General features: G+C 42.0%; 1 protein-coding gene across 1 annotated transcript in view; it reads left to right on the top strand.

Moving 5' to 3' along the window:
* The window catches only part of rnf123 (ring finger protein 123), a 410,214-nt gene that overhangs the window by 22,518 nt on the left and 372,398 nt on the right, over positions 1 to 15,298 (top strand). Inside the window, exon 3 of the mRNA XM_072280728.1 lies at positions 1,963 to 2,042. Within this exon, the coding sequence (XP_072136829.1) occupies positions 1,963 to 2,042 (80 nt within the window). The remainder of the gene's footprint in view (positions 1 to 1,962; positions 2,043 to 15,298) is intronic.

Here is a 15,298-nt window from a genome sequence, read left to right as displayed (position 1 = left end):
AGTTGAAATAGACAAAATATTTGGATCTCTTCGAGCAATTTTTCATTACCTCTCTTTTCCAGCTGACTGGTTACCTCTTTGTCACATTCCTTATGTTTGCTTGGTTGTTTAAGCATGCACTTCCGAGCTGCTGTGTATTGAATTGTTGCTATCATGCCTATGCAGTTTTGGATTTATTTTCTGCGTTTTATGTAGCATTTGTTATTTCTGATGCATTAGGCATTGAATGATTAAATCTATGGGAATCAGTGTCTGAATTCAGTTCTGTTCGTGCAGTATAGCTGTGTCTCAAAATTTTGAAAATGTTTGTTTTTCCTTTCCTGTTTTAATCAGGTGATGGCTCAAACTGCCTCACTATGTCTGTTGCTTTATAGTGTTCCAACACTCACTTCTTCACAACCAGGCTGAACTCCATGAACTTCTCTTTGACCCTGGGACACTTTTTTTTACCCTGGGACACTTTTTTTTTACCCTGGGACACTTTTTTTTTTACCCTGGGACACTGATGCCAATTATATGGAACCTAGAAAACTGGAGTACAAACAAGTCTTCCTCGATCCTGAAGGACTGCTGGAGGAAGGTACACTTGCAGTCTCATGGACCGGACTCTGTTGTCAAAATTCAGCCAAAAGTCTACACTGGTTCAATGAGGGATGTGACTTTCTCCACAAATCCCCACCGTCACAGTAACAACCAGTTGAACTCATTCCGGGTGGTATCAAGAAAAAGCTGAAAGTGTTCGATGCAGCAAGAAAATATACTGTCTGAAATAATTAAGACCTGCACTCCAGAGCCAGCCGCATCGCTCACTAAGCTGATAGAACTTTGGAATCTACAGGGCAGTGTGGGATATTGCCGAATTGTATCTGTTCACAGGAAACGGGGCAAATCCAATCCAGCTAATTACTATCTAATATGTCGCTAGTGTTGGTAATATCTTTCCTGAGCAGTGGAAAGATATTACCAACACTGTCCCTGCACAATCCTCAAAATCCACAGGCAGAATCAGTGAATCAATGTCAGTGTCTTGTCCCAGGCTGACATCTCTAGCAGTGAGTCCCACGTTACTTTGGTTTGTCTCTGTTGGACAGTTCCCGTCTTTTATGGGCCTGACACCAGACTCCTGAAACAGACACTTTATTCAAAGCGCCAACATGGCAAAAAACTTCCAGACAGACAGAGGAAATGTTTCAAGGATGTTCTTGGAGATTCCCACTGAGTCATATGATCTCTGGCTCATGACCGTTTGAAGCAGAGAAGAAGCATCCAGGATAAAATTGAGAATCTCAAATCATATTGGAGCACACAGAAGCTTAGCATAAGCATTGGAAGGAGTACACTACCTCCTAAATTTCCCACCCATCTTTCCCACTTTGGCCTCAATGTTCACCTTGGAACCCACAGAACTGTTGTGGAACAGAGTCATCCTCGACCTGGTTTAAGATGGTGCTGGAGAGACACAGCGACACCTTACTGGCAGCAAACTGCTAACTACTTTTAATCACACTTTTTCTGGAAAAAGATCACTGCAATCAGTAGCCTGTAACTTCCTTTTCGAAGTATTGAACTTTTGAACTGCCAGTACATGAGAATACCACCAGCAATGGATTCCCCTCTAACTTCCTGACTTGGAAACACAGTCATTCCTCCTTCTTTGCTGGGTCTTGATCTTTGAACCCCCTCCCCAACAGTACTGTGGGAGCATCTTCACCGAAAGGGCTTAAGGGGTTCAAGGTGGTTGCTCAGCACTATTCTCATGGGGTAATTAGGGGAAGTGCAACAATAGGAAATATTGTTTTTCACCCCCTTATTGGGATCTGGTACAAACCATGTGTCTAAGAAAAACTGAGTTACTTAAAAGGCTTTAAGGTTACAAATTTATTCTGTAGTTTAGTTTATGCTAGAAGAAATATTATTTTGTTGTTTTTATTCTATTGTCATTATTTTGTACATTTGTTTCAGAAAGCCATTGAACTTTCAGAATCTGAATGAACATTTGGATCGACTACTGACTGAAGGACTGGACACTCAGGCAGACAAGGGTAGGAAAATTGTGTCAATGGGGTGGCATCATGTTTTTTGAGAGTGAGGTTGATAAATTCAGATATAGGCTTGTGTGCTGGAGAGGTTGTTTATTCTTCTGAACGCTGTTGTATTTCATACCATTTATTATCTTGGAATAGTATGGGGTGATGTCTCATTCTGTCCTCCTCTCGTCTATAGTCTTTGACATAGTTGAATGTACTATTGTATAATAAGACCTCTCCTCCATCGTTCAGCTGCTTTCATCATTTCCATTCTTACCTGATCCATTATGGTTATAATATCTCCTGCAAAGGTTTTTTTGCTGCTCCTGCTCTGTACTTCTCTGATCCCCCAAGCATCTGTCCATGGAGCTCTCATATTTTTCATCTATCCTTTAGGAAAACCTAAATGTATCATGCTGACTTCCATCTGTACACTGAGGACATACAACTCTTCTGGATGAAAATATCTTTCCTCATCTCCCTTTTTAATTCTTACATAAATTAGTTCGAGTATTCTTCCACCCCCAATTCCCATGGTTTTCTCATCTGGTATGAGAAAAAAAATCTGTCCTCGTTGTTCCATCTAGGCCTTTCACAGTTTTTAATACTTAAATTTCCCCTGAGCCTCATTGTTTCAAACAAATTGGCCTGTCCATCTTTCCTTAGAGCTGTAATTTTTTGGTCCTAGCAGCAGCATCTCCCACCTATCCACTCCCAGTTTCTTACTTCATTCCCCTTCTTCCCGTTCACCTGGTCTCACCTATCATCTACCAACTTGTACTTCTTCCCCTCCCCCACCTTATTCTGGGTTCTGCACTGGAGTTATCTCCTATCAATCAACTCTTTGTCCTTCCAAATGGTCTGGAGTTCATCCAATTCCATCTCCAGTTATCTAATGTAGTCTGTAAGAAGCTTGCTGCAGGTGTAGTTGTCAGGGACACTGGAGATCTCCCCATCTTCCAACGTCAGGCAAGAAGACCATTCCACTGTCCTGCCTGGCATTCCCATTCCTCCAATTTTACAATAAGAAAGAAAGAAACTACGAAAACCTCCCTTAGCCTCCGCCTCTCCTCGCCGAAGCCTTGTGCTCTCCCCTCTAACACTGACCATTCACACAATTGCCACAGAGCCAGACTCAGTGCCAGGGACCTGACTGCTGTGGCTTTCTTCTGCTTGATCACCAGCCACCGTCCCGCCTCAACTGCATCCAAAATGATTTACTTGTTATTGAGGGGCACGACCTCAGGGTTATCCTGTACTGACTGCCTATCACCTTTCCTTCTCCTAATAAGTAATAGGCATCCATTAGTCTCGTGAGATCATGGATTTGCGCCTTGGAAGGTTTCCAGGGTGCAGGCCTGGGCAAGGTTGTATGGAAGACTGGCAGTTGCCCATACTGCAAGTCTCCCCTCTCCACGCCACTGATGTTGTCCAAGGGAAGGGCACTAGGACCGATATGGCTTGGCACCGGTGTCGTCGCAGACCAATGTGTGGTTAAGTGCCTTGCTCAAAGGACACAACAATCTGCCTCAGCTGAGGCTCGAACTAGTGACCTTCAGATCACTAGACCGACGCCATAACCACTTGGCCACACGCCATTCTCTTAGTGGTCACCCTGTTACCCATATCCTGTACCATTAGGTGGAATTTGTAACTTTGATCACTTTGTAGAGATCTGTTTTTACTTTGACATGAAAGGGTCTTTTTCTGTTGATCAATCTTAAAAAAAAAGCCAAATTAAAAGCACTGTGATTCAATCTTGTAAAACAACAAAACATAATAACTTACAAAGGAGGTGAATACTTTTTATAGGCACTGTATATGGAGTTCTTAACTAAAGAAAATGTGTACTGGATCTCCTATTAGGGAACAAGAAAGAACAGGTGACAGAAGTTTGTGTAGGGGAACACTTGCATCTAGTGATCATAATGCCATTGGTTTCAAAGTTCAAAGTAAATTTATTATCAAAATACATGTATGTCTTGCGGATATACTCAATTATGGAAGAGGATATATCTAGTCCTTGGGTTGATATTCTAAATTGGAGAAAGAATGTGTGATGGCAAGTATGGATTGGGGTGGGTTGCTTTCTGTCAAACGAGTGCTTAACAGGTGGGAGGCCCTCAAAAGTGAAATTTTGCCTGTAGAGTTTGTATGTTCTTGTCAGAATAAAAGACAAGGCTAATAGGTTAGGAAACCTTGGTTTTTGAGAGATATTGAGACCCTGATCTTTTAAAAAAAAAAATGGTGTATAGTAGGTATCGGCAGCAAGGAACAAATGAGGTACTTGAGCATAAGAAATATAAGAGGACAGTTAATAAGGAAATCAGGAGGGCAAAAAGAGACATGAGGTGGCTCTAGCAGAAAAGATGAAGGAGAATCTCAAGGGCTTCTACAGATATATTAAGAGCAAAAGGAGAGCAAGTAACAAAATTGGTCCTTCTGAAGATGAACATGGTCATCTATGCATGGAGCCGAAAGAGATGGGGGAGATCGTAAATGGATTTTATTACATATGTAATTAGTTGGGAGTTGGATACACCAAGTCTATACAACTGAGGCAAGAAGTATTCAGATCATGGACCATATGCAGATTACAGAGGAGGAAGTGCTTGTTGTCTTTAGGCAAATTAGGGTAGATAAGTCCCCATGGCCTGACGAGGTATTATCTCAGACCTTGTGGAAGCCCTAGCAAAACATCCTTAGCTGTGGGTGAGGTCTAGAGGATTGGAGAATAATTATTGTTGTTGTTCAAGAAAGGCTTTAGGAATAAGACAGGAAATTACAGGTCAGTGAGACTGACGTCAGTAGTGGGTAAATTATTGTATTGGCAGGTATTCTAAGGGACAGGACACACAAACACACACACACACACACACACACACACACACACACACACACACACATATACATACATATGTGTGTGTATATATATCAAAAAAAGGCCTGGATGGTCCAATTACACTGCCTGGTAATTGATCAGTTACTTGGCATTCAGAATGAGAAAGTAAATTAGATTTAACATTGGCTTCGTGGGAGAAGACAGACTGATAGTAGATGGTTACAATTCTGAATGGAGGCCTATGACTGGTGGTTTGCCACTCAGTATCTTGATTTTTTGTATTGATAGTGCAAGCCTTATGCTGAAGGTTCTTTGACTTCCATGGGTGATGCTTGAAGTAATGCACTGCAGTCCTGCAGGTTCTGTATCCTGTAACTTTGTCGTTGTGGCTGTACTCAGGTTCCAGACATTTAGATTAATTCTGAGCAAGTCTATACATCTCTTCTACAGACTGACCTGACTTGCTTATATTTGATGTAGTCAGTACATCGTAATTGAGAAACAAGTGAATGTTGGTGTAAAGAATCTGGTTCATGAAATACAGGAACAGAAAACAATTAGGAAAATATGCTCTAAGGGCATTGCAGTATAGAAGGAACAAAATCTAACTTCAAGGACATTGATGAGACTAGGTCTGGAGCACTGGCTGTGTTTCAGCCTTGACCTGAAGAAGACTATACCTGTGGGGAATCCACTGAGGCTTTACTAGTTTGATTCCTAACTGATGTTCTAAAAGGAACATTGAACTACATTCACCTGATGTTTCAAAGAATGAGACAATATTATTGAACTATCTGATTTTGAAAAGGACCGACAGTAAATGCTAAGAGCCTAGACTGGAGACAAGATCTCAAGAAGAGCGAGGAACATTTTTTGGATTAAGTAGAGCAACTCCCCCACTCAGTGCTTAAATCATTGGAATTCCCTGCCTCTTTAGGCTCTGAATGTTTAGCACAAGAGCATGTTGCACCAAGGTAGCGTAGTGTTTAGCATGACGCTATTACAACGGGAGTTTGCACATTCTCCCCATGGAATGTTGAGGTTTTCTGGTTTCCTCCCACAGTCCAAAGATGTACCAGGTAGATTAACTGGTCATTTTAAATTGTCCCGTGGTTAGATTAGGGTTAAATTGAGGTTGTCAGGTTTTGCTGGGCCAGATGGGCTGTATCACTAAATTAAAAGTACAATGTTTGGCACCAATTCCATGAGATAAGAAAGGAATGTTGCAGAATAAATCAATCAAGAGAGTGAGTTTGAAATTTCAGGTAATTCAAGATATTCAATGACAATACAGGTTTAGAAGTTCACGTCCAACTCTATCACTTACCTTTAAAAGATTTCTACACTTCCATTCTGGCCTGTTCTATGAAGTACTGTGTCAGTGACGTTTTTTTTTTTACCAACTCTAGAAATCCCTGCTCAAGTATTTCCTCCTCTCTCATTTTCTACAACGTATCTGTTCAAATCTGCCCTTAACCATTACTTTGGTCACTTTCTATAATGGTGCCAGTCTTTCTATGAGCAATGAGTGGTCTGAGCATTCTGTTTTCCTGCCCTTAGAGTGCAGTGTGTCTTCTAGCGTGGTCTGGTGTTTGAGTTTTCCTTTGGAGGCAGCTGCCAGCTGGTTGGTGAGGACCTGTACAGTGCAGGAAGTCTTCAAGTGCAGCGAGCTGGCTCCACTCTTGAATGATCTTTGGTAGCTGTTGAAGGTCTGCCTGCAAGCTCACAGGTTGCCAAACTGCTGCTGGTCTGTGATGAGGTGCACACTTTTGATCAGGTTTCTAAAATTAAACCAAGTCTTCTTGGCAAAGAAATTAGAATTCTAAAATTAAATAGAAAATCAGTTATAGCTCCCAGTCCTAACTGTGAATCCCAAGTCCTTTGCCAGAAAATATCAACACATCATTGGTGAGTATGACCAGTTCTGCATTTGACTGTGTTATCCCCCAGTGTTTGTGTACATTTTGACCCATGTGATAATTACCCCAGTGCTTCAAATTCAGATTTATTTATCACGTGTTCATGGAAACGTATGGTGAAATGCGCCGTTTGCATTAACAAACAGCCCAACTACGGATGTGCTTGGGGCAGCCCACAGGTGTCGCCACACATTCTGGTGCCAACAGAGCATGTCCACTGTGTTCAGCGGTGAGTGCTTTCCTTAAAGACATTGGAAAAGCAAATGAGTTTCATTTTGCAAAAGCTGCAACATCAATAGAAAACAAGGAAATCGTTGGAGTTTCGAAATTCAAAGTAAATTTATTGTCACCATATCCAACCTTGAGATTCATTTTCTTGTGGGCATTCACAGTAAATACAAGAAACACAACAGAATCAATGAAAGACCGCCCAACCAATGTGTAAAAGACAACAAACTGTCCAAATACAACAAGAAAAAAAGAAATAATAATAAATAAGCATTGAATATTGAGAACGAGGTGAAGAATCTTTGAAAGTGAATCCATAGGTTGTGGGACAGTTAAGTGATGGGGTGAGTGAAGTTATCCCCTCTGGTTCAAGAGCCTGATGGTTGAGGGATAATAACCTTGCGGTACAGGTCCTGAGGATCCTGTGCTGCCTTCCTGATGGCATCAGGAAGAAGAGAGCATGGCGTGGATGGTGGGGCTCCTTGATGGATGTTGCTTTTCTGCCACAGTGCTCGTGCTTAATGGTTGGGAGGGCTTTACCCCTGATGGATTGGGCCATATCCACTACATTTTGCAAGCTCTTCTGTTTAAGGGCATTAGTATTTCCATACCAGGCCATGATGCAACCAGTCAATATACTCTCTACTACACATCCGTAGATATTTGTCAAAGTTTTAGATGCTCATTGGCGGAGGAACTGGACTTGGTGTAGACTGTGTTGCTGTTTGATACAGAAAGCCATTGGAGTCTGTGCGTAAAAGCAGAGTTCAGTCTAACAGTGAGTGATTGTCTAGGATGTTGCTCCTGCTATCGCAAGGCCTTGTTGGTCATTAGGAATGTAAAATACTGCAAGTCCAGTTCACTGGTTTATTGGCGAGACCGATGGTTGGAGAGCTTCATAGTCTAGATTTTAGCCTTGTGCCTGGGATTTTCTGTGGCAGCGAATCAGGAGGGGAGATGCTGGAGTCGGTGTGGCGCAGTGTCCATGTGGCAGCGAACCAGGAGGGGAGACACTGGAGGTGGTGTGGCGCAGTGTCCATGTGGCAGCGAATCGGGAGACACTGGAGGTGGTGTGGCTTAGCATCCATGTGGCAGCGAACCAGGAGGGGAGACGCTGGAGTCGGTGTGGCACAGTGTCCATGCTGGATTGGGGGCTGGCCTCTCCTGTCAGTGCTGTCCATTGTTTGCTCGGCCTGGTAATCATTTGTAGTTATGATAGACCACTTGAAGCTGAAGTCAAGTATAATGTCAGACTACTTGTATCATGCAGGGATTTGGAGAAACCAAAAAATTACTTTTATTGAATATAATGCATTTAATTGCATAATAGTGTTGACATTTTGCAATAGTTCAACTAAGCTAAAAATGTTTTGTTGAAGATTTTTGTTTGTACTCGGTGTCTGAGGCTTCTTGCTTAAGTGTCCAACAATAATCAGCCAGCATTGATGGATTCCTGGTACCATTTCTCCATGACTGCAATGTCCTTGTGAAACCTTTCATCATGCTCGTCACTGAAGTGCCAAGATTTGCAGGGGAGAAGTCTAAATGGGAACACAGAAAATGAATCTTTAATGACATGTTTCACTTCATGGTTTTGTATGCTTGAAGCATGTTATCACCCAGCTGCACGTAGTTTGGTGCTCTAGTTGCCAAGAAAATTTTCAACAACGTCTTTGAATGCCTTCCATGCGATTTTTCTTCAATCCCGTTAGAAGCTGGTCATTGATGACCTGTTTTATTTGTGGACCAGCAAAAATGCCATCCTTAATTTTGACATCAGTTATTCTGGGAAACATCTGTCTCAAATATCAGAATTCTTCTCCTTTGTTGTTCATCACGTTCACAAGAATTTTTTATAGCCCCAGTTTTATATGAAGAGGAGGGAAAAGAATTTTTGAATCTTCAAGTATCTGATGTGCCACACTTTTCTGCTCTGGAACCAATGGTTTATGGAGTGGCCAATCTTTTTTAATGTAATGAGATTCCTTAGCATGGCTGCCCCATTTGTAAATGAAACAGCAGGTGATTCCTGGTAGGTCCGTCATGGCATCTTCGTCTGCTTTCTTTAGACTCCATGTCACTGGTGGTTTTGGTACTGAAAGACGATCATCATGCAGCACAGGTCTCATGGCTGAAGGGAGATTGGGGTATTTGATGGATTCTTAGTTTTAGCAGAGAAAACAGACTCACTGGTCAGACAGAAGTAGTAGTCTGTCACATAATCCTGCTCTTGCCATATTATCGGGACAGCGAATGGCATTGACTTCAGAGTATCTCTGAGCCAAGCTCTAAGATCGATAGCGCAAGTTGCGCAAGAAATGTGAGGAGCCCTGGCTTTGTCTTGGTCGCCAATTTTACACCCAAAGTAGAGCTCATAGGCTTTTTAATAAGAAGAGATTTAAGCATATACTCAACACAAAAATAATAAAAAGTATTGTGGCTTTGGCAAGACATTTTGTTATCACAAGTACTCCTGAAGATACAATTACTTTATTATAATGAGTGCAGACAATGTGCTATGCGTGTAGAGCTTGCGCATCAACATGATCGCAAACCAATGTACATGTAAACACAATGCATAGAATGGTGTGTTTGTGATGCTTTTTATAACCTTTCTAAAACTTGTCCTGCCATGCAGCATCTGCCCTCCCTTAGCATGCCCAGGAATGCCTGGGCAAGATAGGAAACTTTTCAGCTTACATTGTGGGCAACATTTTAATTAACTTGAATTATGAATTGAAATAACATGTAGGCAATTTTGAAAAGATGGTGTGTGATAGGGAAATTCCACGGTGATTTTCATATCTGCAGCCCAAAATCCGTAAGAAACACCTAAAAGTATTCAAGAAGCAAAATCTTTGTTATCCAGTGCTTATCTCAACTTTACAACACATACAAACTGCTGGAGAAACTCAGCAGGCCAAGTAACATCTAAGGAAATGAGTAAACAGTCGACCTTTTGGCCAAGACCCTACATCAGGACTGGAAAAAGGTAGGGAGAGGGGAGAAAGAAGGACAAGGTGGTAGGTGATAGGTGAAACTGTGAGAGGAGGACGGCTGAAGTAAAGAGCTTGGAAGTTGATTGGTGAAAGAGATAAAGGGCTAGAGAAGGGGGATCTCATAGGAGAGGGTAGAAGACCATGGAAGAAAGGGAAGGGAGATGATGGCAGGTAAGGATGTAAGATGAGAAAGGGAAACGGGAATGGGGAATGGTAATTAGAGGGTGAGGCCTCTTTGGCAAACATATGACCTTTACCCTTTAGAGGAGGATGGGGACCAGTGATGTATTGCTTTCAGATCTGTAGTATTCGCCAATGACACAACTGTGGTCAGCAAAATCTCAGATGGTGACGAGGAAGCGTATAGGGGTGAGATAGATCGGTTGGTTGATTAGTGTTGCAACAACAACGTTGCATTCAACATCAGTAAGACCAAAGAATTGGTTGTAGTCTTCAAGAACTGGAAATCTAGGGAATACATACAAGTCCTTATTGAGGACTGCAGCGGAAAGAGTGAGCAGTTTCAAGTTCCTGGGCGTCAGCTTCTCTGAAGATCTCTCCTAGGCTCAATATATTGATGCAATTACAAAGAGGGCACACTAGTGGCTGTGTTTCATTAGGGACGAGGAGATTTGGTATGTCACCAAGTACGCTAGAAAATTTCTACAGATATACCATGGAGAGTATTCGAACTGGTTGCATCACCATCTGATATGGAGGAGCCACTGCACAGGATTGGAGAAAGCTGCAGAGGGGTGTAAACTCAGCCAGCTCCATCATAGGTACAAGCCTCTGCACCAATGAGGTTATCTTCAAAAGGCGATGCCTCAAATAGGTGGTATCCATCATTAAGGACTCACACCACCCAGGACATGCCCTCTTCTCATTCCTACCCTCAGGGAGGAGGTCCAGCAGTAAGAAGACACCCACTCAATGTTTTAGGAATAACTTGTACGGACAATGAACCCACGAACACTACCTCACTATTTTTACTCTTATTTTGAACTTATTTAATTTATATACGGTGTATAATATTATATTTTAAATACACTATTGCTCTGTACTGCTGCTGAAAATTAACAGATTTCACGACATATATCACTGGTAATTAACTTGATTCTGATTCTGATGTGGATATTTGTTAACTTCATTGCTGTTGGATCAAAAGCTTGGACCTTTGTACCTGACAGAGTTGTAGAAATTGATGAGTTGAAAAGATATTTGCCTTGCTCAAAACTCCCAAATTCTAGGATTAAGTAATAAAAAAGTGAGCAAATTTACTGGAAAAATATATCGGAGAAACAGCAGATGACATTACATGCATACTAGGATATTTGGAAGTGTTTTTCACCAGGGCTGTATAATCCTGTGCATCTTGAACCATACTTCTCTTAACCAGCATTAGCACTCACTGCAAGTGGATTTTCACTCTGCTTTTCTATCTCCTGTGTGGCTGAGTTGTGTTGTTCTTCAACCACAAATCTGAGACCAAAACCATTGTTTTCAGCTTCTCCCCCAACGTTCTGCTACTGATTCTATTTCCATTATTTGCTGTTGTCTCAGGTGAAATCAGATACTTCGTAAGTGTCAGCATTCTGCAGTCCTCTGCTTTTAGTCCCATATTTTCTCCATGACGCATTTCACAATATTATCTTCAACTGTTACTCTAACCCAACCTCAATCAGTTAAGCCCTGAAGTTGAATGTTTTATGTATGCTTGTAAACTGCCATTGTAACCCAACAATTACTGGTGGATAAACTTGGAGGTGGTGTTGTAGGTAGTGAGGCAGGTTGTCTAAGGTTACAGCAGGATATAGATCATATAAGTGCGCATGCGCCGGTCGTGCATGCAGCCTGGTACGGCTGTTCCAATCTATTCTTACTTTACTTTACGTTATTTTTGTATTTTTTTTCTCACGGTAACACATTGAAGCTGCACCCTCTCTAACATGCTGGTAGAGAGAGTTTTACTTGGGTTTTCTTTAGCGCTGGAAATGGTTACATCCCAACACGCGGGACAGAAGCAAGGTCGCATTGTGTATTCCACGGACCAGCAAACACCGGCCGGCTTAGCAAATGGAGCGGTGGACACCCCTGCTGAAATCCAGAGGAAAACACACAGAGGGGGATCACAAAGCCGAGGAAAGAGGACCGGGTCGAGACAACAGAGACTTTTGGAGAAGAGGAGTTCGGTGGGTAATACCGTTCTGGCTGACCAGAAGTGCACTGAGAGTGGTAAGCATAAAGGAATTGGGTGCTTACTGTTCTGGCTGACAACGGATGGTCCGGGGTATATTACGATCGAGGAACGTGGTTGCAGACTGGATATTGAACATTTTTTCTGTTGGACTTCGGCCACATTCCATCGTGATACAACACTTGGCGGCACGGGAGGTCGTTCCTGCCTGTGGCCATCGAACGTGCAGCTCCTCCTGTGGAGGGTCAGACACCCTGAGCCAATAGGGTGGTCCTGGACTTATTTTCCATCTGGCATAGTTTGCATTTTGTTGTTTGATTGTTGGGGTTTTTTGTATTGCTATATTTACGCTCTATTCTTGGTTGGTGCGGCTGTAACGAAACCAAATTCCACTCGGGATTAATAAAGTATATCTATCTACCTATCTATCTATCTATTTGGAAAGCTGGGTGGAAAGATGGAATATAATCCTAACAAGTGCAAGGTAACTAATGCACTTTAGGAAGTTCAGTTGGTCTGGAACATATACAGGAAATGATAGCAGCCGAAGACATATTGAGGCGACTAGGAGTTCAAGCCCACAGCTTCCTAAAAGTGACAGTACAGGTGAAGAAGTGACGTGGCGTGCCTGCTTCAGAAACTGAGGGTTCTGAGTACTTAGTGGCTGCCACACTAAAAGACGCATGTGTTTGTGCAAGAGACCATGCAGAGGAGAATTGCCGGAGTGTTTCCTGGATTGGAGGACTTTGGTTATGGCAAGAGATTAGATAGACTGGGCTTGTACTCTCTGGAATGGAGAAGACTGAGGTGTAATTTGACAGAAATAATTCAGTTTATAGTAAACATAGGTAAGGTGGGTGATCAAAATCATTTTCCCGCAATAGGGGTATAAAACACAACAAAGCATAGTTTTAAGGTGAGAAACAAGACTTAGAGGGGACCTGAGTGGTAAGCTTTTTAAAATTCTGTTTTAATATCTGGAACTCATTGCCATAGAAGGTGCTGGAATCTATGTTTCAGAGGCATTTAGATAGATGTTTAAATAGGCAAAGCATAGAGGGATGTGGTCTTAATGGAAGCAAATGGGTTTGTATATAACAGTTCCCTCAGAGTTATAGTCAGTATTTTTTGTGTGTTTCTGCCATTTCCTACTTCCCTATACGTCACTTTCTTCAGTTTGTAAAGTACCCCTCCCTGACCTCAAATTCTGAACTCTGACTTAAGTCTGTTATACAACACGTACTCTTGACTTGTGACTTGTTGCCTGCACTCCATGCACTGGTTCTTAAATCAATCTTTCTCTTTGTGAGTCCATGCTGACTACAGTGTGCATCCAGCTAGCCCCAGTTTCCTGCGTTTGGCCCTTAACCCTTTAAGCCCTGTCCTTCCAGGTACCTATCCAAGTGCTTCTTCAATGACATTATTGTACCTGTCTCAACCACTTCCGGCAGCATACTTTCCACCCCCTTCATGAAAGCGTTGCTCCTCAGGTCTCTTTTAAACCTTTTCACCTCTCACCCTGAACCTCTGCTCCCCTAGTTTGGAGCTCCCCTACCCTTGGGGAAAAAACTGTTATCATCTACCTTATCTATGCCTTTCATAATTTTAAATATTCCTATAAGGTTGCTGCATTCTCCCAAGTTCCCAGGAATAAAGACCTAGCCTACCAAATTCTCCTTATAATCAGGCCTTCTAGTCCTGGCAGCATCTTGTCAATCTTTCTGATAACAGTATTCCAAGTGCAGCTTTACCAAAGACTCATAGACTGTAGCATAATATCCCAACTCTGAGCCCTGACTGATGGAGGCCAATGTGCTAAGTGCCTTTGTCAATCTATGTCAACCTATGATGTCGCTTTTGACGAACTATGCACATGTCTCTGGTCCTTTACACTCCCTAGTGCCCTACTATTCATGGTATGTGGTTTGACTTTCCAAAATGCATCACTCCTTGGGCTACTTTCCTGACCTGCTCAATATCCCTCTGTAAACTACAATAATATTAACTATCCAGGACACCTAATTTCATGTCATCTGAAAAGTTACTGATCAAGCCTTGTACATTTGAATCCAAATCATTAATATAAATAACAAATAACAGGGGTCCCACGCCGACCCCTACGGCACATCACTAGTCGCCAGCCTCCATTCCAAGAAACAAACCTCCACCACCACCCTCTGTTTCCTAGCTCTGAGCCAATTAACTGCCATATCAGTTACCTGTCCTGCCTCCTTCCCTAAACTCTTCTGAGTAGGGTCCTGTGTATGTTGACTTAGAAAACTACTGAACACATTTTACGTATTCCACCTCATCCAGGCCTTTGACACTCTGGGCAGTCCAGTCAATGCTGGGGAAATCAAAATCTCCGACTAATACAATCCTATTATTCTTACAACTGAGCAATTTCTGAGCACATCTGCTTGTCAGGTTCCCACTGACTACTGGGAGTTCTATAATATAGCTGCATGAGGATGACCCTCCCCTTTTTGTTTCTAATACTCTTCGTAAACTTTATCTTCTTTTCCTCAGCAATTCTAAGAAGACAACAGCTCTGCTGTAGGATAGATTCCTGAATGAATGATCTCTATAAAATTTAACCCCCGAAATGACAACTGTGAAATTAAATTCAACTCATTAAATAAATCTGGAATGCATTGCCACTATCAGTAGTGGTGATAAAAGTAAATGTGGTGAAAGTCCATCTGTTTCAGTAATGTCCTTCAAGCTAGGAAATCTGCAGTCCTGAACAGAGTTTGGCTCAGTGTGACCCTGGGTCGACAGCAAGGTGGTTCAGTATTAATGATTATTTGAAGTGCATTAGTAAGGTTGGTTAAAGATGGATAAACATTATAAACATCATGACTTTGTCAATAGTGCTTACCTCTTGTGGAAAAGGATCTCCTTTAGCCCTATTCATTTTTCATTACGCTTTCCCTTTTTTTCCCTTGAAGGTTATCTACTGACAATAAAATCTCAGTAACCATTTTGATAGTTGTCTGGTTTTTTATTTCCCATGTATCTCAGCCAAAACTAGACTGTTTTTATATTTTAAAAATAAGTGGTCACCTGTTCAGGAGAGTCAGTTT

The sequence above is a fragment of the Mobula birostris genome, chromosome 16 (genome assembly GCF_030028105.1).
Source record: "Mobula birostris isolate sMobBir1 chromosome 16, sMobBir1.hap1, whole genome shotgun sequence".
In the NCBI taxonomy this organism is placed as follows: Eukaryota; Metazoa; Chordata; class Chondrichthyes; order Myliobatiformes; family Myliobatidae; genus Mobula; species Mobula birostris.
This window is presented reverse-complemented; position numbering and strand designations above follow the sequence as displayed.